At 37.3% G+C, this 24,462-nt stretch overlaps 2 protein-coding genes across 2 annotated transcripts; both read left to right on the top strand.

Annotated features, from left to right (window-relative positions):
• Window positions 1-4,419: 4,419 nt before the first annotated feature.
• Window positions 4,420-13,074, top strand: LOC127623190 (aspartate aminotransferase, mitochondrial). The gene is made up of 10 exons (XM_052097511.1): window positions 4,420-4,820; window positions 7,942-8,098; window positions 8,363-8,491; window positions 8,571-8,630; window positions 8,765-8,926; window positions 9,063-9,167; window positions 9,373-9,523; window positions 10,849-11,014; window positions 11,354-11,504; window positions 11,630-13,074. Exons 1-10 carry the CDS (start codon window positions 4,435-4,437, stop codon window positions 11,750-11,752), a joined length of 1,590 nt encoding a protein of 529 aa, XP_051953471.1. The 5' UTR covers window positions 4,420-4,434; the 3' UTR covers window positions 11,753-13,074.
• A 976-nt stretch (window positions 13,075-14,050) lies between these two features.
• LOC127623281 (C-factor-like) lies at window positions 14,051-16,773 on the top strand. Its single transcript, XM_052097668.1, has 6 exons — window positions 14,051-14,269; window positions 15,216-15,267; window positions 15,373-15,560; window positions 15,755-15,913; window positions 16,034-16,144; window positions 16,279-16,773. Exons 1-6 carry the CDS (start codon window positions 14,123-14,125, stop codon window positions 16,390-16,392), a joined length of 771 nt encoding a protein of 256 aa, XP_051953628.1. The 5' UTR covers window positions 14,051-14,122; the 3' UTR covers window positions 16,393-16,773.
• Window positions 16,774-24,462: the final 7,689 nt, after the last annotated feature.

Below are 24,462 nucleotides of genomic sequence, written 5' to 3'. Positions count from 1 at the left end.
TTAAGCCATTCCTGCACTGCAAAAGGGGAAAAAGACTGTGGGGTTCAAAATGATATAAACATTTTGTTAAAGTTAATACAAGCTAGTTAAACTACAAAGCCTTTGTATACTTTAGAGGCTTAAAATGGCCTTGAAATATCTTAAGAGCTACTTTAATAATAACATTGGCATCTAAATACTTGAGACCTTATGAAGCTGGTCTCAGTACAAAGCAATTCACATCATAAGGTATCCATCAACAGCTGCTACACCTTTTCTTGGCTTAGAAATGTATTCCTTTTACCATAATTTATTTAAGTTTGGTTACTGCTGTTTCACAAGTGAAATCTAAAAATAAAATGACCTGTAGTACCCAAGGCATTTGATTGCAATTCACTACCTTTTCAGCAGCTGTGTGGAAGTATTCCTGCTACATGACATTATTAAGGTATTATCATTTTATAGCTACGCTGTATTGTAAACCAACTTCAACTGATCTCATTCAATAGAATGTTTTTTGCAGATGATATCGTACCAAAGTGACTTTCACTAAAGTGCACAACTCACGTTAACAGCAGTTAAGGATGAGCAAGAATACACAATGTTTTTTAAGCTATGGCGAAATGTCTCAAACATCAAGCCAAAGCACAACTAATAGCAAGGATTTAAAAGTCTAACCCAACCGTTCCCTGAATCTCCTGCAAGGTAGACAAGGATGCTACCACTAAAATGCTACCACTTTAATAGGCTATCTGTCATCTTTAAAAAAAAATTATCTAATATATCCTAAACAGCTGAAGCACATGTCTTATTTTTTTATTTGTGCACAAAATACTTGAAATACATTTCTGGCAGTACATGTGTTCACAAGTAACTTTGCGATTTAAGAAATGTTTAGCCTATATTCACAGAACGATTTTAAGATTTAGCAGTAAACAATAGTTTGGTGTAAATGACAGCTTTTATATCCTGAGACAAGTTGCTGGGGGTGGTACTTGAGTTCTATTAATAGTGTTTGTGTGTGTGTGTGTGTGTTTGGGGTGCTGAAATGTGTGGAGCAACATTGTCTCCAAGTGGCCACTGCTTATAAGTGCAGTATGTCAACATGCATATTGCTTCATATGACAAGATATCACAAATGTCTCAAATTGCTTGTAATGTGTCATTTTCTTAGAGCAGGATTGAGAACAACATGCCTTATAGAAAAAGACTGGCATAAAAATGACTCCATTGACAAAAAAGTTGCATAGTATTACAATCACAATTTGTATTCTTTAGTTCCTTGGAGTACCATGTAAATACCAGGGTAGGGTAGGCCATATATAAATGTGGTAATGTGTGGTGATCAAAATCAAATATTGACTGATTGGAACAGCACAATATGTGTGAAAGGAAATTATAAATGATGCAAAATGCAGCCAAGGCAGGTTTTTTTTTTCTTTCATCCCACGCTTTTTGATTTAAAGGGATATTTCACCCAAAAAGAAAATTCTCTCATCATTTACTCACCCTCTTGTCATCACAGATGGGTATGACTCTCTTCCTTCTGCTTAACACCAATGAAGATTTTTAGAAGAATATTTCAGCACTGTAGGTATATTCAACACAAGTGAATGGTGGACAGAACTTTGAAGCTCCAAAAAGTACATAACAATTAGGGCTGCAGAATTAATCTGAATAAAATTGAAACCGCGATGACCTTGTGCGATTATTAAATTTTAAATGGCTGCGATTTAAATAAATAAATATTCTGCTCCCTTAAAAGTTTATTTGCACTGCTCTGTCCAGTCTATATTAAGTTGAGCATTGTTAGAGTGTTTTCAGAGCAGTTCTGTGCTCCACAACTCAATGCTTAGAGCGTTTTTATTATTATCAGCGGTAGCAGCATCTCAGTCTCCGCAAGGCACTGGTATCACAATAATGCAGAATACAAGATGGGGTATAATTCAAACATCTTTATTAAATGATTTCTGAGCAAACAACATTAACAGCAACACCTGTAGAGTCCAGAAACTTCTCTTACTCCAGTCTCCCGTCATTTGTTTACCTCACGAGAGAGCATGTTTATCCTTATACACTCCCCGCGGAAACAAGAGAAAGTGGAAACAAATATTACCAACATCCAACAAAATGAAAAGGAAGGAACGTACATATAATAAATCTATATTAAATATTTAGTTACTATACTATAATGCATTGCTAAATTAAATATAATAAAATAATGAGTACAAATAATTAAATTAAATGGTGACAAGCTAACCAATATTTTCACTTTAAATGTAATTACACTAATGGGTTATCAGTTCAACTTCAGTTTGACATGAAGCCTCATTCTTTAGGACCATCGTATATACAGTAAAGAAAAGTTTGTATAAGCCTACTAGTTTTTAAGGCCTAGAATAAAGAGTAACATTTATATTTTAAAATTATATTTTGTGTACTTAATTATTCAATCAACCAACATTATATTTGACAGCAAAAACTAGGCAACAACTATGGTTTTACCAACAGGGAAATTTAGTTAACAGTGACATTGAGCAGAAAGTTTACATATAACCAGTTTTGACAGAGCTGCTGATAAAAGTTAAATGATCAGCATCGATTGATGAGATGAAAAGAGAACTGGAGATCGGTATCGGATGTTAAAATCCTGATTGGAGCATCCCTAATATTCAAGTTGACTGTGTTTCTAAAACTAATGATGATGATTAGTGAGCTGAGATCCTGTCACAAAATGGACAAAAAGAGGTACACGATGGATGGTAACATTTGGATATGAAGAAGACTTTGTTTCACTGTTTACATATTTATTTGTTTGTGGTTGAACTGAAAAAAAGTCTCAGTTTGGTTCTTTTTAAGAGGGCTCAAGTGTGAAATCCCCAGTAGCCTTTCTGCAGTTGAACATGTGGAAAACATTACCATCATAATCACAGTTCAAATCGTAATCGCAATATTTTTCAAAATAATCGCAATATGACTTTTTGTCCAAATCATGCAGCCCTAATGACAATATAGATGTAAAAAATGAATCCGCATGACTCCAGTGGTTTTATCCATATCTTAAGAAGTATGATAGGTTTGATTGACAAACAGATCAATATTTAAGTCCTTTTTTCTATAAATTCTCCTCCCTGCCCAGTAGGTGGTGACATGAAAAGTGGAGATTTACAGTTTAAAAAAACCCCACTAACCCCAGAGAGTTAGGTTAAAAACTCCCCAACACTGAAAATAACCTAACTAAATGACCCAGCAGACTCAATCCAGCATTCTGGGTTAAAATAAATAAATAAATAACCCAGTGAAATTTAGACTGTAATATAGCCCTGAGGGTAGAAAAACAGGTTACTGATATGACTGGTAGCTTAATCTCATGTGAGTCATAATGATTATTAATTGCCATTAATTTCTTTAAGACTTGAGGAGTGCACCTTTAATAACCTTCAGAGAAACAGATAATCAGAAACTAGCTTTTGTCATAAAATATATGTGATAATATTAGGAACTCACATATTAGCAGGGTGGGGTTCGTTTTCATTGTTGATGGGTTTTCGAGCAGGGGGATCACAAAACTGGATCACGCAACCCTGGGCAGTCAAGGGCCCCTGGAGTGAAGGGCCCCTGGTCACTGGTCCGGTCGATAATCAATCCCTATTAGCTACGTAAATCTGCAACATTTTAACAATTATTACGTGCTTTATAAACTTGCCTCAAAATCATTGCACACACTGCTGTCGTGGATGAGGAAAATTTTGCCACATCAGACAGTGTAGTTTCACCATAACTTGCATCACCTGCTCCTTGTTGTAGCTAGTTCTCTGGTCACGTATGTAAATGGCCGGTTCAATCTCAGGGTGCATTCACACTGGCAGCAGTTTAGTTCAAAAGGTTTGCATGAAAAATTGGTATTATGAAAGCTGTCATGCGGACCGGGGAGCGCACCGCGGTACCGAACCGAGACTACCAGTAGGTGGTCAGAGTTCGGTTGCAATGGAGCTGTAGCACGATTCGCGTGAATGTGAAAGCAACTCGGACTTGGGTGCGCGCTCGTTCAGGAAGTAATCTGCGCATGCGTTCTTCATTCCTGAAAGTCCCAAAAAAGTAATGACACCACAATGACATACAAGTACAATCAACACAATAAATACTATATATAAATACTATTATAGGTTATAAATACAGGGTATAATAGGAGATGATAGTGGCGATAACTTAACCTTGGACACGAGGGTGAGTATGCGTGCAGTGTAAACAAAGATGCAAATTAATTCCTTGCAATCGTCTCCTCAAAAAACGCCGTTTGCGAGCAGCAGCAAGCTGCCTTCCCCTGGTCATCTGATGAGTTACTCCATGAAGCGCACATATACGCAGTTGCCTTCACTCTGCTGTGCATAATGGCACACAAAAAAAAAGTATGATGAGTCGCGTTGTGTTCTCCATGCTTTGTGATGACGTAAGATGACAGCAAATGGCCCGGGGTTCAAAAGAATCGAAGAAGAGAGTGTGAAACCATACCAACGCTGCGGAGGGCACCGGGAACAATCGCACCCGGAATCGGGCCACAGCAAACGTGCCCAGTGTGAAAGCCCCCTAGTCACAAGTCCAGCCACGTCTACTGTACTACCCCTTTTCTCCAGACGCTATGCAATGCAATGTCCTTGGGGGCGCTATAAACCATTGGCTCTACAGCACATACAGCAGGCGAAAGCAAGTCCCTTTGCAGTGTATTTGTCTTCCAGTAAGTCATCTGCATTGCGAGCAATGGCACTACTGAAGTCCAGCAAGATTTTGACAAGAGTTGGGGCCCAGGCCCCTGCCATGGTAGTTTTACAGCTCCGTGCAAGGTAATTTGTGTTTTTATTTTCTCGTGCACGCACTCGCTCATCTGACATGTTGGCTTGTGTTAGCCAGTTAGCAGACAGAGCGCAGTTAAATGTTACCGTGTCACTCAGCTGTAATGCACAATACATTAGTCTTGGGCTTAGAATATAACTTAATTTGGAATACACTAATGTTTCTGATGTTTGACCAGTGGTTTTATCTTTTAGAATGACTTTTTAATGACCGCTGTCAACATCAGAAGTCATCGAAAATAATTAATATCGCTTTAATCACAGACCAGACCAGGGTTCACCTGGTTATTAGCAGGCTAGTAGAAAAGATTTGTTTTCACGTCTAGTGTTGAGTATCATATTAGCAATTTCATTAGCCATATAGCAAGGCCTGGTTGGTTGGTGTCTGTTCCAAGGTTGTTCATATATTTTTGATTTCCTCTATAATAGCATTGTAGTATGATTAAGAGGAGATAACTGGAACAAAAAACTTTTGTTAGGAGTTTAACCTGTTGCTGCTGTCTCTCTGTTAAAGTATTACGTTATTTATCACTGTTGCTGCAGATTACCAGGCACCGTGCAGGACTCTGAACTGGCATCAAGCTGTTTGTTTTACTTCAAAAGCACCTTATTATACAAAAAAATAATCGTATTGGTTACTTGTAAAAAGCACTTGCTCTGGTTGCAGCTCATCGCGCCTATCCTTAAATTCAGCCAATCACTGCAGCCCGTGCTCAGCTGGATAAAGTGACGCATGTGTATGTACAACCCCAAATGCCACATTAAGCTATTATTATGAATTACAGTGAAGTGAATGGTGACCAGGACTTTAAAGCTCAAAAAGCCCATAAAGGCAGCATAAAAGTAGTCCGTGCAATTCCAGTGATTTAATCCATGTCTTTCGGAAGCGATATGATAGGTGTGGGTGAGGAAAAAGATCGATATTTAAGGCCTTTTTTCCTATAAACTGTCCTCCCTGCCAAGTAGGTGGTGATATGGACGAATATGTGAAACGCCTAAAACAAAAGAAGAAAGTGAAATTTGACATTTATTTAAAAAAAAAAAGGGGCTTAAATATTTATTACTGTTTCTCACCCAAACCTATCACATTGCTTATGAAGACATTGATTTAACCACTGGATTTGTATGGGTTACTTTTATGCTGCCTTTATGTGCTTTTTGGAGCTTCAAATATTTTGACCCTGTTGGCTTAAGTTTAACAGCTAAGCTATTCTTCATAAAATCTTTGTTTGTGTATACACATCTTGGATGGCATGAGGGTGAGTAAATAATGAGAGAACTTTCATTTTTGGGTGAACTATAATGTTTTGCACTTCAGGTTATGCCTGTCATTGAGGAAAAAAAACAAGGTCTTTAAAGTAGTGTGTATTTGATAAATACAATAACACATCACCAAGGTTTTTACTTAAGTTCTGGTTGCTGTTAATAATGTCTGGTACCTACAAGAAAAGGTGTTTGAGACTTAGAGCTCAGTTTGAAATGGGCAGTGTGTGAACATGACACAGGATTGGTTGAGATTCAGAGGGTGGAATGGTGTACACCTCATTTCATTGGATAACTGCACTACCTTATGTGGGTGAGGTTTGAATGTGTTTTACAGAGCAGACCGCCTACAGTTTTCCTGTGTGTAGGCTATCTAGATGAACGCAGATGGTTAAAAGCATGCACCAAGCATCCATCAGGACAATTACAGCCTTGTGACATGCTTTTTCACACATGACTTTAAATCTCTTTCAATGATGGTAGAGTAAGTTGATCAGTTAAGTTTTTAAGCTTTTAATGACATTCCTTCACATTTAAAGAATGCAAGCTTTGTGATAGTAATCACCGTATAATGTACTAAACTCCAACTTGAAGATATTTTAATGAGTTGTCCAAAGATTTTTTTTTTTTATGTAGACTGATAAACAAAAATTAGTATTGGTACCAGATTAAGGATGAGCTCTGTTTTTATACTGGATATTATTGATCAACCGAATTGGGTTTATCAATAGCGCATATTGATACCAATATCTAGAGTGCAGGGTGGCTGATTGCCGATATATACTGTATAATACAAAAGCAAATAAGATGTGCCCACTGTCGCTAAATTTAAAGGGAAAGTTAACCAAAAATGAAAATTCTCTCATCATTTACTTGCCCTCATGCCATCGCAGATGTGTTTGACTTACTTTGTTCTGCAGAACTCAAGATTTAGAAGCAATCCAATCGATTTTGGGTATGAACTGAACTGAACAGACCAAAATATAACTCCTTTTCACTGTATATCTTGCTATTGCAGTCTCTAGGCAGGATCATGCTGTCAGGCTCGATTACACTTCCTAGTGTTTGGTGCATACGCTTACCTCTAGATAGCACTAGGAAGTGTAATTGAGCTTGAAATCATGATCGCTAAAGAGACTGCTGATGTCAAGATGTGTAGTGAAAAAGGAGTTATATTTTGGTCTGTTCTCACCCAAAACAGAGTGGAAGACACAGATTAAACCACTGGAGTCACCATTCACTTGCATTGTATGGATCTACAGAGCTATTTCTTCTAAGAAATGTTGTGTTTTGTAGAAGAAAGTAAGTCTTACACGTCTGGAATGGAATTTTTGAGGTAAATTTGAGTGATCCATTCCTTTAAATGCTTGAACTTTTATTTTACACACTATTTACTCCAAATTCACCTAAATTTATGAAAACTGAAAATGTGTACTGCCTAGATTTTTTAATTGACTAGGCGAATGACCAATTTGTTAATTGTCGTCCAACTTGCAAAGTGGGCACAGTTGTTGTCCTATGCTGATAATCTCACAGTGGCCAAGTACCGGTTATCTGATCTATATTAGTCTGCTATTTTATCTGCTATATCAGTTTATTACTAATATCAAAAATCCTGAACTGTTACAAATTCCTTTGGCATCACAGCTATTGAAATCTGGTACGGAAGGGTTTGAGCTCAGATGCTTAAAAGGCATATGTAACAATGAAAGTTGTGAACATTCAACCTCTCCACTGTCCTGGTCAGTGCTATGGCAATGTGCATTTATAGCTAGCTATTTTAGGCAGCTTACTTTTACTTACCCTTGCTTTTAAATGAACTATTGAGAGCATAATTTTTTTTACATAGCTCATGGTGGACAGAGGTGCAGATGGGACCCCCTGATCCCATCCTTGGGGTCACAGAGGCTTTCAAACGTGACACCAACCCTAAGAAGATGAACCTCGGAGTGGGAGCTTATCGAGATGACCAGGGCAAGCCATATGTCCTCAACAGTGTCCGCAAGGTGCCACCTTAAATAGCTTATCCTTCTACCTTACAATTTAACAATGGACGAACCTTTTGTTATGATATGACAAACATTTCCTGGTAGATAGATTTCCTTGAAACCCTTAGTCACACTGGGCATACTATTTTATTTTCTAGCTTTATAGCTGACCTACATTTAAAAGAGCAATTGTCCAAAATGATATCCATTTCTAGTCATCCAAATAACATTTGAAGCATCTAATCCTTGCATAAATCAAATGACAGATTTTGGTATTCTCAGGCTGAGGCCCAGATTGCTGCTAAGATGCTGGATAAAGAGTACCTTCCTATTGGAGGTTTGGCAGACTTTTCAAAGGCCTGTGCTCAGCTGGCTCTTGGTCCTGATAATGAGGTCTTAAAGAGTGGAAGAGTAAGTACTTCAAAGCTAAACTTTTTGGAAGTCTTTTCCAGAGATTGTGTTATTAATTGCCAGTTCTCTTTGCACACAGAGCATTACTGTCCAGACTATTTCAGGAACTGGATCTCTACGTGTTGGTGCTAACTTTTTGGTATGCCATTAAAAGCTGTTGAATGCAAATAATTCACAACACCGTTTGGATTTTATGTGGCTGTAATTGTTGTCTGGTTAAGGAAGAAATATTACTCACCAAGTACCCTCACTCTCACATGTCCTCTTGACCAGTCCCGATTCCACAATGTGACCCGGGATGTGTACCTGCCCAAACCCTCCTGGGGAAACCACACCCCTATCTTCAGAGATGCAGGCATGCAGCTAAAGGCTTACACCTACTATGACCCAAAAACCTGTGGCTTTGACTTCAAAGGAGCCCTGGACGATATTTCAGTAAGATCATGAATTTTTTTTTTTTGTGCTTTTGTTTTTTGTTTAAGTAGTGAATGTAGGTCTCTTGCATACTGTTTTATTGATCATTGTCCTCAAATATTTTGTTGAATGATTATGGTGTTCCAATCTTTATCAGAAAATCCCTGAGAAGAGTGTGATGGTTCTGCATGCGTGTGCCCACAATCCCACAGGAGTGGACCCAAAGCCTGAGCAGTGGAAGGAAATGGCTGGTCTGATCAAGGTAACTGGTTTTGACATTAAATTCAAGTCTTTGAGCCTGCTGAACGCAGACCTAAGAAAAGTTACTTGGGTGAAGTGGCATATATTTGGGAAGTCTTTCTGTGACTTCTCTCTGTTTGTAATCATTTGGACAGAAAAAAGAAGGACTGTCTCAAAAGAATTAATTTTAAGCAATAATAAGTTTCTCCGCTCTCATTTCTCAACAGAAAAGGAATCTCCTGGTGTTTTTTGACATGGCTTACCAGGGATTTGCCAGTGGCGACATTGATCGTGATGCTTGGGCTGTGCGTTATTTCATTGAGCAGGGCCATAACATTCTACTGTCCCAGTCTTTTGCTAAGAACATGGGGCTGTACGGTGAGCATAAAATTTGTGTAGTGGTATTTTTTTAAAAGGGATAATGTACAGTCAGCCAGTCATTCTCAGAGAAAAAACTATTTTACAAGTCACAGAATAATGACTGGCTAATTGTACATTATTCCACTTAATAAACAGCTACTTATTAAATAAGTAAATAAAAGTGAACATGAAATGTTGATTTGGGAGACCTAGAACTAGCACAGTTATGTAGAAAATAATGGTTGCCTATGACAATAATTTGTAGTTTAGCAGTCATTATACACCAATCTGCCACAACATTAAAACCACGTGCCAAATATTGTGTACGTCCCCCTCGTGCCGCCAAAACAGTGCCAACCCGCATCTCAGAATATCATTCTTCTCACCACAGTTGCGCTGAGCGATTATCTGAGTTATCGTAGACTTTGTCAGTTTGAACCAATCTGGCTATTCTCTGTTGACCTCTCTCATCAACAAGGCATTTCTGTCCGCAGAACTGCTGCTCACTGGATGTTTTTTGTTTTTGGAACCATTCTGAGTAAATTCTAGAGACTGTTGTGTATGAAAATCACAGGAGATCAGCAGTTACAGAAATACTCAAACCAGCCCATCTGGCTCCAAAAATCATGCCACAGTCTAAATCACTGAGATCACGTTTTTCCCCATTCTGATGGTTGATGTGAACATTAACTGAAGCTCATGACCTGTATCTGCTTGATTTTATGCACTGCTGCCACAAGTTTGGCTGATTAGATAATCACATGGATGATTGTTGGTGTCAGACAGGCTGGTTTTAAGTATTTCTGTAACTGCTGATCTCCTGGGATTTTCACACACAACAGTCTCTAGATAAATAATCCGAATGGTGCCAAAAACAAAAAAACATCCAGTGAGCGGCAGTTATGCGGACAGAAATGCCTTGTTGATGAGAGAGGTCAACAGAGAATGGCCAGACTGGTTCAAATGTACAAAGTCTACAGTAACTCAGATAACCGCTCTGTAAGGGGTTGGTGCTGTTTTGGCGGCACGACGGGGATATACACAATATTAGGCAGGCAATTTTACTGTTGATTGTTGTACAAATTTATTTGACCACAGTATGCTGTAATTAACCAATCAGAATCAAGTATTTCAAAGAGACGTGTCAAAGTTACCTATATTACTTTACAATACCATAATATTGTTATAAATAAGTAAGTATCACAATACAATTATGTTATCCAAGTAATAAACTTATCTAAAATAAGTGTGAAATGTTTATTTCATGAAGTACTGTATGTTCAAATGCTACTCGTATGGCGTTAGCTATATCAATGCTCTGTATCTTTGCATTTTGTGATCAGGTGAGCGTGTAGGAGGGTTCACTGTGGTCTGTAAGGATGCTGAAGAGGCAAAGCGTGTGGAGTCCCAGCTGAAAATTCTCATAAGGCCCATCTACTCCAACCCCCCCATGAATGGAGCACGTATCGCTTCCGCTATTCTCAGCACACCTGATCTCTACAAAGAGTGGTGAGTGCCAAGAGTAAGACCTGTTACCAGGGTTTAAGATTAACACTCGCCATGCACCAAATGCAGGTAGAAATTGGCAGTCATCTTGTGACCCGTGACCTTTTTGTCACAATTAAGCAAGGAAAAAACAGGAAAATTTTTCCATTGATATGAGACAAAAATATATCGTATTTTTAATAAAGGTAATGCAAAAAAATGGGCAGGCAGTAGCACTTGTATGCAGGTGACATTAGTTTGAATCCAGCTCGGGTCATTTCCTGATCTCAAAAATACATGACACTGTTTCCAGCTAGCCTGTGATGAGTTCTACAGAATGTTGCTTGACTGTTTATCTGGTAGGCTTATAGAGGTGAAAGACATGGCAAACCGCATCATCAAGATGAGGGAAATGCTTGCATCTAATCTGAAAAAGGAGGGCTCCACTCAAAACTGGCAGCATGTCACAGACCAGATTGGCATGTTCTGTTTCACAGGGCTCAAACCAGAGCAGGCAAGTCAAGTGAAAGTGTTTTCTTAATATTACTGATAAGCCCATACTCTGTTGAGGTCTCTACATCATATCTTTGTTGCACTATAACCTATTACTCACTTGTCTTCTTTATGTCTCTTTGTCAGGTGGAGCGTTTGATTAAAGAATTCTCTATATATATGACGAAAGACGGTCGGATCTCCATGGCTGGTGTGACCTCTGGAAATGTGGGCTATTTAGCACATGCCATCCATGCTGTCACCAAATAAAGTAGAGGTCCCGTGAGTGTAGTTGCAGCAGGTACAGGGGTAATTAGAGTTGCACAAGCAAAAAGTAATTTACATGATTTGAAGTTCTGGCGCTCTTTTAGGACCAGATGTGAAATAGGGCTAATATGTAGTCTTCCAGTTCACTTGATTTGGCATTATAAGGCTGACATGTGACTGTAAATTAAAGCCACTTAAGGAACTAAGACAGGATTCTTGCTTTGAAATTCCAAAATAATAACAAGCTTTAAATATGACTTATGTATTTCCTGAGGTAAAACCGATAAGAACAATTTTATGGTCCTAAATATGCATATTGACGGCATGCATAAATCAAGTTTTTGCTTTTATTTAGAAACTCTCTAAAACAATAGTCAGACTAAACTATTTAAACCCAAATAAAGAAATGACTAAAATGAATCAATCAGATTTCGTTTATATACCAATTGTAAAGTCCTTGAAGGACTGTAATGGATTTATAATGTAATTTAACCCAGAGGTGCCAGAGTTATTACACTCTTATCCATCTAATGATTTAACATCAAAGGTCTTCTTGAGTAGGGAAATATTGTTCTTGGCTATATTTATGACAACAAGGCACTTGATCCATCCTGAGTTGTAAGTTGATATGTACACACTAGTAGTGATGAATGATTACACACAGTGTGTGCTCTAGATGTGTTCTTGTGTAATTTATTGTAGTTATCTTGCTGTGTGACTGCCCAATCAATAAGGTCACACACAAATCATGTTATAAACAGCATACACACTAATTTTGAGGACCAAGAGGAATGTTCTGCAATTTTGTCCTGGCTCTTGAAATTTAACCTGATCTGTTAAATGTTATATAATGATGTGGATTAACAGTCATTTTCATATATGGGCAAAGTATAATTAGGATTCATTTTGGAATTAAAACCTCCTTGAACATGTATTGTAACTGATATTTCAGTAGTTAATCAATGCTTTAAGAAAAGCTTTGCATGTTTAGTGCTGTTTGTTTTGTGTATGGATCCAGTGATTCAGTCTCCTTTCTGAACTGGCTCTGCCTAAGAGTGTCATGAACTGGTTATGGGCACTATGTTTTGAATTGCACAAAAAAAAACTGTGTGATCAAGTTCACTGTCTATTGAAACACTGTTAAAGATATATATATTTGTATTACAGATTATTTAATTCCTAAATTAAATCAAGATGTTAATACAATTTTCCAAGTTTTTCAGAATTGCCATTTGCCAAAAACAATTTAATTATAAAATGTCACATGTGGTATACCTCCTGCAACTTAAACAATAAACGAATGAATAAAGGTGAGCTCAATGAAACCTCACATGTTTGTGATCCTTTTGTGAAGCTTGTGTGCTAAACATTTAAAAATTATGTGGATCATATGATCTTACTACAGAATCCCTTACAAAAATTAAACCACTACATTCAATCTGGTAACTTGGTTTAAGCAGAGACTATTTATTTATGAGAGATTGGCCACTTCTTTTAAAATGAATGGGAGAAATTGGAATGGCCAACCATGGACCTCCTGCGGCCAACGGTCAATGGATGTAGAAAGGAAGTCCCGCCTTACAGGTAAAAGAGCCAATCGCCTTTTAGAAACAGACATCGTCTGTCAACTCGAGAATACGCATTAGATATACAAGCCAGGAAAATTGCTACAGATTATAGAATTGTTGGTGTAGCATGTCATTTGTAATGTTTTTCATTAGATTACTCAAGATCAGAAATGTTATCTAAATACTTTGAATTACTTTTTCAGCAATGGTAGATTTCTTCAATTGTTTTGACTTTAAAAATCTGCCTGTACAGTAGGACAAAAAACAAACCACATTTAAAATATATTCTCTTAAAAAAATCCTAAATATCTTATTTGTTTCTAAAACAAATTTGGAAAATTAAGGATTTTTGGATATTTTTACAGAAAAATAATACAAAAATTCAGATCAAGAGTATGATTCTTGCCCTAATATCAAAGATCTTACTAGAGAATTGATTACTTTTATGCTACATTGATGTACTTTTTGGAGCTTCAAAAATTGCTTATATTCACTTGCATTGAATGGACCAAAAGAGCTGAGATGTTTTTCAAAAAATCTTCATTTGTGTTCAGCAGAAGAAATGGATGGCATGAGGATGAGTAAATTATGAGAGCATTTTCATTTTGGGTGAACTATACCGTTTAATACAAAGAAATGAAGCGCATACACAGGGGAGTTTTTCATTTGAGGATCATGTGACGCAATAGACCGCTGATTCTCGGATCACGTGGCTCTTGTGAAAGACGATACTGTCATCAGTAGTGTGTCATTTAACTTGTGTTACCCCATCCAGAATTCAAAACCTATCTCGAGTAATCACAAAATGGCTCATGCATTTAAAAACTGCCCTAATGTAATGGTTACCGGTGCTAGCCGAGGTCTTGGTCTGCAAATAGTTAAGAGCCTGGCAACTGGAGGCTTTTCTCCCGGGAAGATAATCGCTACCGCTCAGAATCCTGAAGGAGCCAAGGTAATGTCAGACAATGTAGAAGTAAAGCGTGAAAAGACTTTAGTGTGCTATTGAAATATTATAGAACAATTTGAAAGATCTCGTTTGCAGTAGGCCTATACCAGGTGCACATACAGTAATAAGCTTTACTTAGTCTAATACTGTCCACTGTGCATGGATGGCAAACTTCTTTTCATACACCAAGGGTTTGCGACCTTTTCCAGGCCATGGACCTGTCGATTAATAAAGAAATTGAAGAAGAACCCCTGTCAATCCTGGAATATAATAACATGTGTATATATGAATGTATTTATTTTCATACTTTATGACGCTTAAATGGCAAAGACTCTATAATGATCATAAGAACACACTGCTAGTGTGCAGCCTGAATGCTATTGGAGTTATAAATAAAGTACTAATTGTTACAAATAATATACAACAATAGTATAATCATCTTTTTGTTAAATAATAAAATATGCAATAAAATATGAACAGGGATGGCTCACCAACTATTCTGAGATTGTTTACTCACCTTCATTCCAAACGCCATTTGACTCATGTGATACATTCCATATTTTATAGATTAACACTATAGTTGCTACGGTAGCGGTCCAGAACACCGGACTATAATTTACACCTGATTAATCCTGGAAACCTTTAATAACCGCTGAAATAAAAAGGACTTTAGGGAATTTAAGAAATACTGTTGTGTGGTGCCCACCTGGACGTGGTGCCCCTGGGCACATGTCTAATTGCACATATGGTTAATCCGACCCTGGTAGTTGAAGTTAACGTAATTTTCGTTATTTAACATGTAACTAACAAAAGTTTGTTGAAGATCGAACAATAATTGGAGGAACCCCTTCAGTAATGCCATGGACCCCTTAGGGGACAAGGATCACCTTTTGAAAACCCGTCATATAGCCTACCATTTGATTTGATTGAGAAATACCTTTTTGCTTCATAGGAACTGCAAAAGCTTGCAGCAGAGCATCAAATCATACACATTGTAAAACTTGGTAAGTACATTAGAAGCACTCTCTTGTCTGGAGGTAGCTTTTATTTAAAATTAGTTCAAGTTTACCTCACTCTGAAATGTTAATCGTGGACTTTTCTGTTACTAGATGTTATCAGTCAGGCGAGTATAGACAGAGCCGCATCTGAGGTGGAACAGCTCGTTCAAGAGGAGGGTCTGAACTGTCTCATCAATAACGCTGGCATTAACATTATAGCCGACTTTGAGACAGTCACAGCAGAGAAAATGTTGGAAAACTTCCATACCAACTCTGTTGCCCCATTGATGATCACCAAGGTTTCAGTTCTCAGTTCAATGATCTGGACACAAATACACAATCTAAATGCATGCGGTAGAATGCAATATGAATAATATTTTTATGCTTCAATTTAGCCTACAACTTACAGTTTATTTATTGCACATCATCATGTCACACAAATAAACTTTCTTAGCATGTCCCTTTGACAAATGATTGGTTCAATGTCATGCAGGCCATGTTTCCACTGCTGAAGCGAGCAGCCACAAAAGGAACAGGCATGGGCATCCACAGAGCAGCAGTCATCAACATGTCGTCCCTGCTGGGTTCAGTGGAACTGTACTGGGGTGATCGAGCCAACACTTTCAAATGGTATCCCTACAGAACATCAAAGGTTAGTGTGTCTAGCCCACTTTGGTGAGCTGGCAAACACTCTAAAAAAGGAACATTTGATTCTTATTGCACATGCTGAACTTATCGGTTTAGATACGGAGTTGCATTCGTCTTGTTACAGAGTGCATTAAACATGGTCACCAGATGCTTGGCAGTAGACCTAAAGGCAGATGGGATCCTCTGTATGGCTCTGCATCCAGGCTGGGTACGCACTGATATGGGTGGACCAGAGGTGAGCCTTGTTCTGCTATTGGTCCTTCTTTACTGTGTTTGTTATTGTGCCATAAGAAATTGTAACAGAAGTATTACTGCAGCTGCACAATTATAGCTAAAAAGTGATTGGCTTGAGTATTACTTTACATACAGGCACCATTGAGCACAGAGGAGAGCATTTCTTCTGTGTTGTCTGTGATTGGTGGTTTGACTGAAACGGATCATGGCTCTTTTCTCCATTATACTGGTGAACAATTGCCCTGGTGATGCTGCAGATACTATAGAAGCTTTATTGTTCCTTTAGCTATTTATTTATTTATTTATTAAAATATTTGTGTTGTATGCTAAAAAATGCTTCCTTGCATAATATTCCTTTGATATTTTGGGAAATAAACGTTTTAAATGTGACAGCAATCAGAGTGGATCATATGAGTGTTATTGTGTCTTTAGTCACATTTAAATCTTGTCTGAAAACTTTTATTGTGCTGAACAAAATAGACATGATTCTTAATGTTATTCACAAATAGAGTTTTCCTCTGTTTATATGACACTTTACATGACACAATCATGCTGCCTATTTAAGATTCACTTCTTATATGTGTTGAGTAATGTATAAAACATGTTGTAGAAAAGTTTTAGATATTAAAGATTCCATTGGTAGTACGTGTGTTTTCCTTTTGTGTATTTGTTTATGTCAGATTTTTTGAGAGTATTTTGGATTACTTTTATGCGCCTTTATGTGCTTTTTGGCGCTACAAAGTTCTGGCCACTATTCACTTGCACTGAATAGACCAACAGAGCTGAGATATATATATTTTTTAAACTTTGTGTTCAGTATTGAATTGTTAAGATAGCTTAAGAATGAAAAGGAACACATTTTAGGTATTATGCCGATGAAGATGTACTCAAGAATGATGGGGCTGTGGGGTTACATAAGACTAACAAAATCTGGAAAGACTGCATTACAATAATACAAATTAAGAGCAGTCATACAATCTCTCCATCAGATGGTCCATTACGAGGAACTGGACCATTTAAGCCACCTGTCTTCTTGCTCCTCCTACTCGAACCTGGTCAGCAGTCAAGACCTGGCCAGCGTACCTGATCCAGAAGAAGGGATCTCTGTGTTTTTTGCTGTTCTATAATCATCTGCAGTCCAGACTGGTGGTGACTGTTCTGGATGCCCAGGATCTGACATTGCGAGACCTCAGTAACAGTGTGGACCCCTTCGTCTGGGTGTGACTTCTCTGGGCAGAGAGAGAGTGGATAAGGTGCAGAGTTCACTATTGTGTGTTGCATGTGGCAGACATGCCTAGAGAAGAAGACCTGTAGTCCTGTGTTTGGAGATCAGTTCTCTTGGACTCTGGATGTATCAAAGAAAGTAAGATCATACCAGTTAAAAACATCATTGTGGTCACTATAATGTAGTTCTCACTCTCAGTGTGGTGCATGGTGATTTGTACATGGATGCCACAGAGAATAGCGTGAAGCCTCCACATGCACTAGGTCTCCGTTGTAACACGCTCAACGTGTAACACACCACGTGATAAGATGTGCAGATTGACGGTCTCAGACGCAGAGGCAACTGAGTCTCGTCCTCTTACCACCCAAATTGAGTCACTACATCACCACAAGGGCTTAGAGTTCATTGGGAATTTGACATTCCAAATATATATATATATATATTTTTTTTTTTTTTTTTTTTTTTTTGAAAGAGTGCACAATTATGTAGGTGGTGGAGGAGGAATTAAAAATAAAAATGAATCAGCAAGACTGGGAAGAAATATCATATAATACATTACTACTCAATCCAGTGTTTGGAGGGAATATGCTCGGAAGATAAAAATCTGATTTTTTACAACACCTGCTATTCAAAGTAATTACAATAGCATGGTAAAAGGGGATTGTTGGAGAAATTGTGGAGAGAAAAAAAATGCTTATTACAGTCAAATTCTACATGATTGCTCTAAATTGAAAACTTATTGGAATGAAGTGATTAGACAGATTAATTTATTATTTAACAGCACAATAGAAATATATTCAGAAAACCTTATTTTGGGTAAAATGCCATTGTCCTTAAGAAATAAAACTGAACAAAATATATTTGGTGTAATCAGAATAGCAGCTTTGAAACAGATGACAAAAAATTCAACCAGATTTTAACCAGAACCCCCACAATTTCAAAGATGAAGAGAAACGATTTTGGAAATATACCAAATAACATTTATTTATTTAATAATTAATTAATAATAAAAGTCTGGAATGTGAACATAAATGGGATTTGCTTAAAAATATTATAAATTAATTTAGATAGATTGTTTCCTTCAGATTCTTGATTTTTAAACAAAATTATTTAAAATATGAAGTATGATGTCTTATCTCATTTAATATAAAAAAAATGCCTTAACTTTCTTTCCACTTAATTTGAAAAAAATATATATATGTAAATGAATGAATTACACATGTTATTTATCAAATTTGTTGCAAATGGTTCTTTAATATGGTTAAAATAACATCATGTATTGTTTTTTTATTTCTCTTTCTTGATGTACAATTTGTATATTGTATTTAGTAAATAAAAACAAGGCAAAAAATAAAAAGTATAAAAAAGGCTACTACTGATTAATTAAAAAGTGAGCACTTAGAATACTGTATGCAAAAAATTGGTATGCAATATACGATGTATTTGATTCATTTTATTAAAAAAAACCTTAACAAGTAAAATACTGTATGTTCTTCATCTCCAGTCCATGAAAGAAAGAATGGAGTTGGGTGGCATTCACCCCTTTCCATAGCAATCTTGACCTTTTAATATTTTAAAAACTATTATTTTTTGCAGATATCATATAAATCCATTTTACTGGTTGTTTTATAGATAGCCTAATATATAATGTTTATATTTTCAAAGGTTTATTGTTGTTGTTGTTGCTTTGGCTAAAGAGGGTAAATGAAAAGCAATTACGTTTTAAATAAAATACAACACTATCTGCTGCAAATCTACATTTAGATTCTCAAATAAATAATTTATCATGAAGGGTAAATTTTGTGGATTTCTCAGATTTTATTTGTAAAGTGCACTTTAAGAGACACGGGGGCGTGACTCTATTGCGTCAGAGATGTCATTTTACTCACAGCTGATTGGTTCAGTATCTGTTAGCGATCTGCAATCAGAACGAAACCTTAAAACAAGCTTTAAAACATGCAAGATGTCACTCACTACGCAGAGGATTAAATCCACTACGTCATCGCGCTACAGTCTGCATCGAGCGGTAATTGAATTAATCGGTTGTATCCCGCTCCAAAGGCACGTTTCCAAATGTTTCCACAAGATGGCTCTCTAACATTTGTAGGCTTAATGTTCTAAATCATATAGCTTATATATATATATATATATATATATATATATATATATATATATATATACACACATATACATATATACAACACGTCTGAATAAGGCTAGGTTAGATTATCATTATGATTATGATATTATTATGCTCCACAGCTTATCATTTCAGAATTCAGTGTCATTTCAGCTACTGAAATACAAACAAGCCAGGACATCCAAATAAATGTGACTCAACAAACCTATTGTAAATGACAGTAATGTCCCCAGTCTTACAGTTTTGGACTGAATGCAAAAAGCAAGTGAAAGATTATCTTTATGAATGTGCTCATAATGAAAGACTTACCACAGATGGATTTCTTTGGCAAAAGTTGCATCTAATAGCACACATCACCTGTCAGTTCCAGCCCACTGCAGCACTAGCCCAATGCTAATCACAAAGCCAGCCTCAGCTCTATAACTGCTGTATCATTTGTGCTCTGCAAGTTTAACAAAGATTGGTAGGAGTACAACAGACCCCCCTGTTGTTTGAAGATGCTACTGAGGCACTTTCCAGTCTTGGACAGTAGATAGCCTAGTGGATGAAGGTTGATTTAAAAAATTGGACTCAAAATAAGCAGGGCTGAACAGATGTTATGGCAACTTTACAGCTCAAGGCCATTCCCAGGCATTACATCAAGGCCATTCCCAGGCAAGACTATTTGAAAAACTGTTCCTCCCACAATCTGTTAATGAAAGTCACGATGGGATTCGAGAAAAAAAGGGTAAAAGTGAGAAATCTGGGGCCTTGGAAAGGAAGAATGCAGTCATCCCTTATAGTCAGTACAGTATGTAAAATAACCATATTCTTGTAATATACCTTATATGTCATAAATCATTTTTTGTGTATGATAACAAGCTTATGAGGGATAGATAGTTTGTAACAGTCTGTTACAAAAAGTACTGTCTTAAGGTCCTCGGAAGGCTTCAGTAAAATCTTTCTTAGATAGCTAGAAGTTCAGAAGGCCCCAGTTTTCTTAAAAATAAAATATAATAAAAATAAATAAATAATAGAGACATAAAGAGCAGCCTGAGAGAAAATGTAGACCCTGCTGAAAAAAACAAAACAATAGAATGGTTTCCAGTGAAAATTACAAGTGTAGAGCGTTTGGGTATTTTTCCATAAGGATTTAATGGTTCGTATTGGTTTCCATTACAGATATGTATTAGTCACTAATGGCATTAATTAGACAAAACATGGCACCAATAGATACCAACACATTAGCAATAGAGACCCACAAGGACCATTACAGTTTCCATTCAAAACCAAAATATAAAATTATGGATTGAATTTTCTTTACCTGTACAAATACAACTCTGTCTACCATTAAGTGAAACAGGATGTCACAACATAACTGGAATAGTGTGTCAAAGTGTAATATGTCAAATAGCTGGAGAAAATGAAAGGGGAAATAAAAAACATGTTAAGCATTCAGATTTTTCTTTTAGAGCAACTAGAGATAAAAATAAGTGTGAGTTCATGTGAACCATGAACATAAAAAATGTACTGGGGAGATCTAACTGAGCCGCCAAGACACCAAAAGGCTTCACAGTGCAGAAAATCCAAACAAAGCTTGAAAAGGAATCCTGCTTTTCAGCCTGTCAAATTTCATGTTCCATTCACTGTCCCAAAACATTCTACACACATCAGGATATTTCAACAGAGGTGTGATCGGATGATGTGCCTATTTTCCTCCTGATTACATTCTGGGCACTTTGTCTCTGTATGTGTCTCTGTGTGTGCGAGTGCAAGGACCATGGCATGACACCACGAAGGAAGCCGCTGCCCTCCAGCAAAAACATTACTGTGTGCCTGAAGTTTGCCAAATATCAGCTTGATACTCCACAACACTACTGGGAAAAGGTTTTGTGGACTGATAACACTAAGGTTGAATTGTTTGGGAAGAACACACAGCACTACGTATGGCATGAAAAGAGCACTGCATATCAACATGAAAACTTCAGAAAACATCCAAACGGTGAAGTGCAGTGGTGGGAGCATAATGATTTTCTGCTTCTTTGCTGCTTCAGGGCCTGAAACGCTTGCCATCACTGAGGGGGAAAATGAATTCCTAAATTTATCAAGATATCCTACAGGATATATCAGGGTGTCTGTGTACCAGCTGAAGCTAGGTAGAAGCTAGGTGATGCAGTAGGACAATGACCCTAAACATCTACAGTTGAAGTCAGAAGTTTACATACACTTAGGTTGTAGTCATTAAAACATGTCACAAGTTATTTTTCCAACAATTGTTTTCAGGCAGATTGTTTCACATTTATTTGACTATATCACAATTCCAGAGGGTCACACGTTTGCATACACTATGCACAACTGTGCCTTTAAGCAGCAGAAAATTATGTCAAGCCTTTAGACAATTAGCCAATTAGCTGCTTATAGGAGGTGTACTGAATTGGAGGTGTACTTTAAGGCCTGCCTTCAAACTCAGTGCCTCTTTGCTTGACATCATGGGCAAATCAAAAGAAATCAGCCAAGTCCTCAGAAAAAAAAATTGTGGACCTTCGCAAGTCTGGATCATCTTTAGGAGCAATTTCCAACTGGCTGAAGGTACCACGTTCATCTTTACAAACAATAGTATGCAAGTATAATCATCATGGGACCACTCAGCCATCATACCGCTCAGGAAGGAGACGCATTCTGTCTCCTAATGATGAACGTAGTTTTGTGCGAAAATGCAAATCTATCCCAGAACATCAGCAAGGACCTTGTGAAGATGCTGGAGGAAACAGGTAGACATGTATCTATATCCTCATTAAATCGAGTCCTGAAAGGCTGCTCCGCAAGGAAGAAACCACTGCTCCAAAATCATCATAAAAAATGCCAGACTACGGTTTGCAAGTGCACATGGGACAAAGATCTTACTTTTTGCAGAAATGTCCTCTGTTCTAATAAACAAAAGTTAAGCTGTTTGGCCATGATGACCATCTTTATGTTTGAAGGAAAAAGGGTGAGACTCGCAAGCCAAAGAACACCATCCCAACCATAAACCATGGGGGTGGCAGAATCATGTTGTGGGGGTGCTTTGCTGCAGGAGGGACTGGTGCACTTCACAAAATAGATGGCATCATGAGGAAGGGAAAATTATGTGAACATATTGAAGCAACATCTCAAGACGTCAGCCAAAAAGTTATAGCTCAGTCAGCAAATGGGTCTTCCAAATGGACAATGACCCCAAGCATACCTCCAAAATTAATGGCAAAATGGCTTGCAGTCCTGACTCCATTACACCAGGTCTGTCTGGAGGAATGGGCAAAAAATTCAGACAATTTATTGTGAGAACCTTTGGAAGGCTACCCAAAATATTTACATATGTTAAACAATTTAAAAGCAATGGTTCCAAATACTAACAAAGTGTATGTAAACTTCTGACCCACTGGGAATGCGATGAAAGAAATAAAAGCTGAAATAAATAATTCTCTTTACTATTATTTTGACATTTCACATTCTTAAAATAAAGTAGTGATCCTAACTGAGTAAAGATCAGGAATGTTTTCTACGATTAAATATCAGGAATTGTGAAATCTGATTTTACATTTATTTAAATCATTACAGAATGACTTAAAAGCAACCATATCACCCTGTAGCTCTAGTCCAGTTGGCCACTGAAGCTAAGCATGGTTGGGCCTTGTCAGTTCCTGGATGGGAGACCTACTGTGGAAAACTAAGGTTGCTGCTGAAAGAGGTTTTAGGGAGGCCAGCAGGGAGTGTTCATCTTGTGGTCTGTGTGGGTTCTAATACTCTAGTGTAGTGATGGGACACTGGCACTGTCTTTTCGACCTGACTCTCAGTGGTAATTAGTGGTAATTAATCTTTCCAGCACACTTCTCATAAAGAGTTGGGGTGCAATCCTGGTGTTCTGGCCAAATTCCCCCCATGGCCCTTATCGATCATGGCCTCCTTATAATCCCCATATATGAATTGACTCTATCACTCCACTCTCTCCTCTCCATCAATAGCTGGTGTGTTCTGAGTTTTCTGGCACACTATGGCTGCTGTGGCAACATCCAGGTGGATGCTGCACACTGGTGGTGGTTGAAGAGAGTCCCCTCTTCACTATGTGAAGGATTTGAGTGTAGTGTCAGAAAATGAATGTGTTATTCATTCATTCATTAAAAAAACAATATATATATATATATAGATCCACCTTTTGGAGTGGCAAAAAAGTCAGAGCCCAGACCTTAACCCAATAGAGATGCTGTGGAATGACCTCAAGAGAGCCAGTCACACCAGACATCCTATTAATATGGCTGAGCTGAAGCAATTCTGTAAGAAGAATGGTCCAAAATTCCTTCTGAACATTGTGCAGGTCCAATCCACAGATACTGGAAATGCTTGGTTGAGGATTGCTGCCATAGGAGGATTGACCAGTTATTACATCCAAGGGTTCAATTACTTTTCCCACAGCATTGTGAATGTTTATTGGATGTGTTCAGTAAAGAAATGAAATATTATAATTGTTTGTATTTTGTTAGCTTAAGCACATGGTGTTTGTCTTTGAAGAAGATTTCACATTTTATGACCTATTTATGCAGAAAACCAGCAAATTCCAAAGGTTTACATACTTTTTCTTGACAGTATATATCCAGTTAATCCTGATCACAGATTTGTCTACATAATAAATACACAATAAATTATAAATAATGGTGCCAACAACTGTCTTAAAGGTGTTGCTTTGGAAACAAACTAACAAACAAAGAAAATATTCCCAACCCTCTGAGTTTTTTGTTTTGTTGTTGTTGTGTACCTGTTCTTTGGTGTGGCACCAAGGATAAAAAAGCAGAATGATTAAAAGTCTTGCCCTAATTCTTTACCTTACTATCCTTTGATTCGTTCAGAACATTGATACTTGAAATCTTTTTCATTTCTAGAAAATAAATAAATAAATAAATAGGATAACACAATATGACAGTTAATTAAATCTTTTGATGACTTC

Source organism: Xyrauchen texanus, chromosome 29, assembly GCF_025860055.1.
Source record: "Xyrauchen texanus isolate HMW12.3.18 chromosome 29, RBS_HiC_50CHRs, whole genome shotgun sequence".
Classification (NCBI taxonomy): domain Eukaryota; kingdom Metazoa; phylum Chordata; class Actinopteri; order Cypriniformes; family Catostomidae; genus Xyrauchen; species Xyrauchen texanus.
This window is presented reverse-complemented; position numbering and strand designations above follow the sequence as displayed.

Excerpts from the sequence above, each read along its gene's own strand:
- LOC127623281 (XM_052097668.1), top strand. The coding sequence starts at position 14,123 with ATGGCTCATGCATTTAAAAACTGCCCTAATGTAATGGTTACCGGTGCT. Across the intron at positions 14,270-15,215 it reads AGAATCCTGAAGGAGCCAAG|GAACTGCAAAAGCTTGCAGC; the intron begins GTAATGTCAGAC and ends TTTGCTTCATAG. Across the intron at positions 15,914-16,033 it reads ATCCCTACAGAACATCAAAG|AGTGCATTAAACATGGTCAC; the intron begins GTTAGTGTGTCT and ends GTCTTGTTACAG.
- LOC127623190 (XM_052097511.1), top strand. The coding sequence starts at position 4,435 with ATGACAGCAAATGGCCCGGGGTTCAAAAGAATCGAAGAAGAGAGTGTG. Across the intron at positions 4,821-7,941 it reads GTTTTACAGCTCCGTGCAAG|CTCATGGTGGACAGAGGTGC; the intron begins GTAATTTGTGTT and ends TTTTTTACATAG. Across the intron at positions 9,524-10,848 it reads TAAGAACATGGGGCTGTACG|GTGAGCGTGTAGGAGGGTTC; the intron begins GTGAGCATAAAA and ends TTTTGTGATCAG.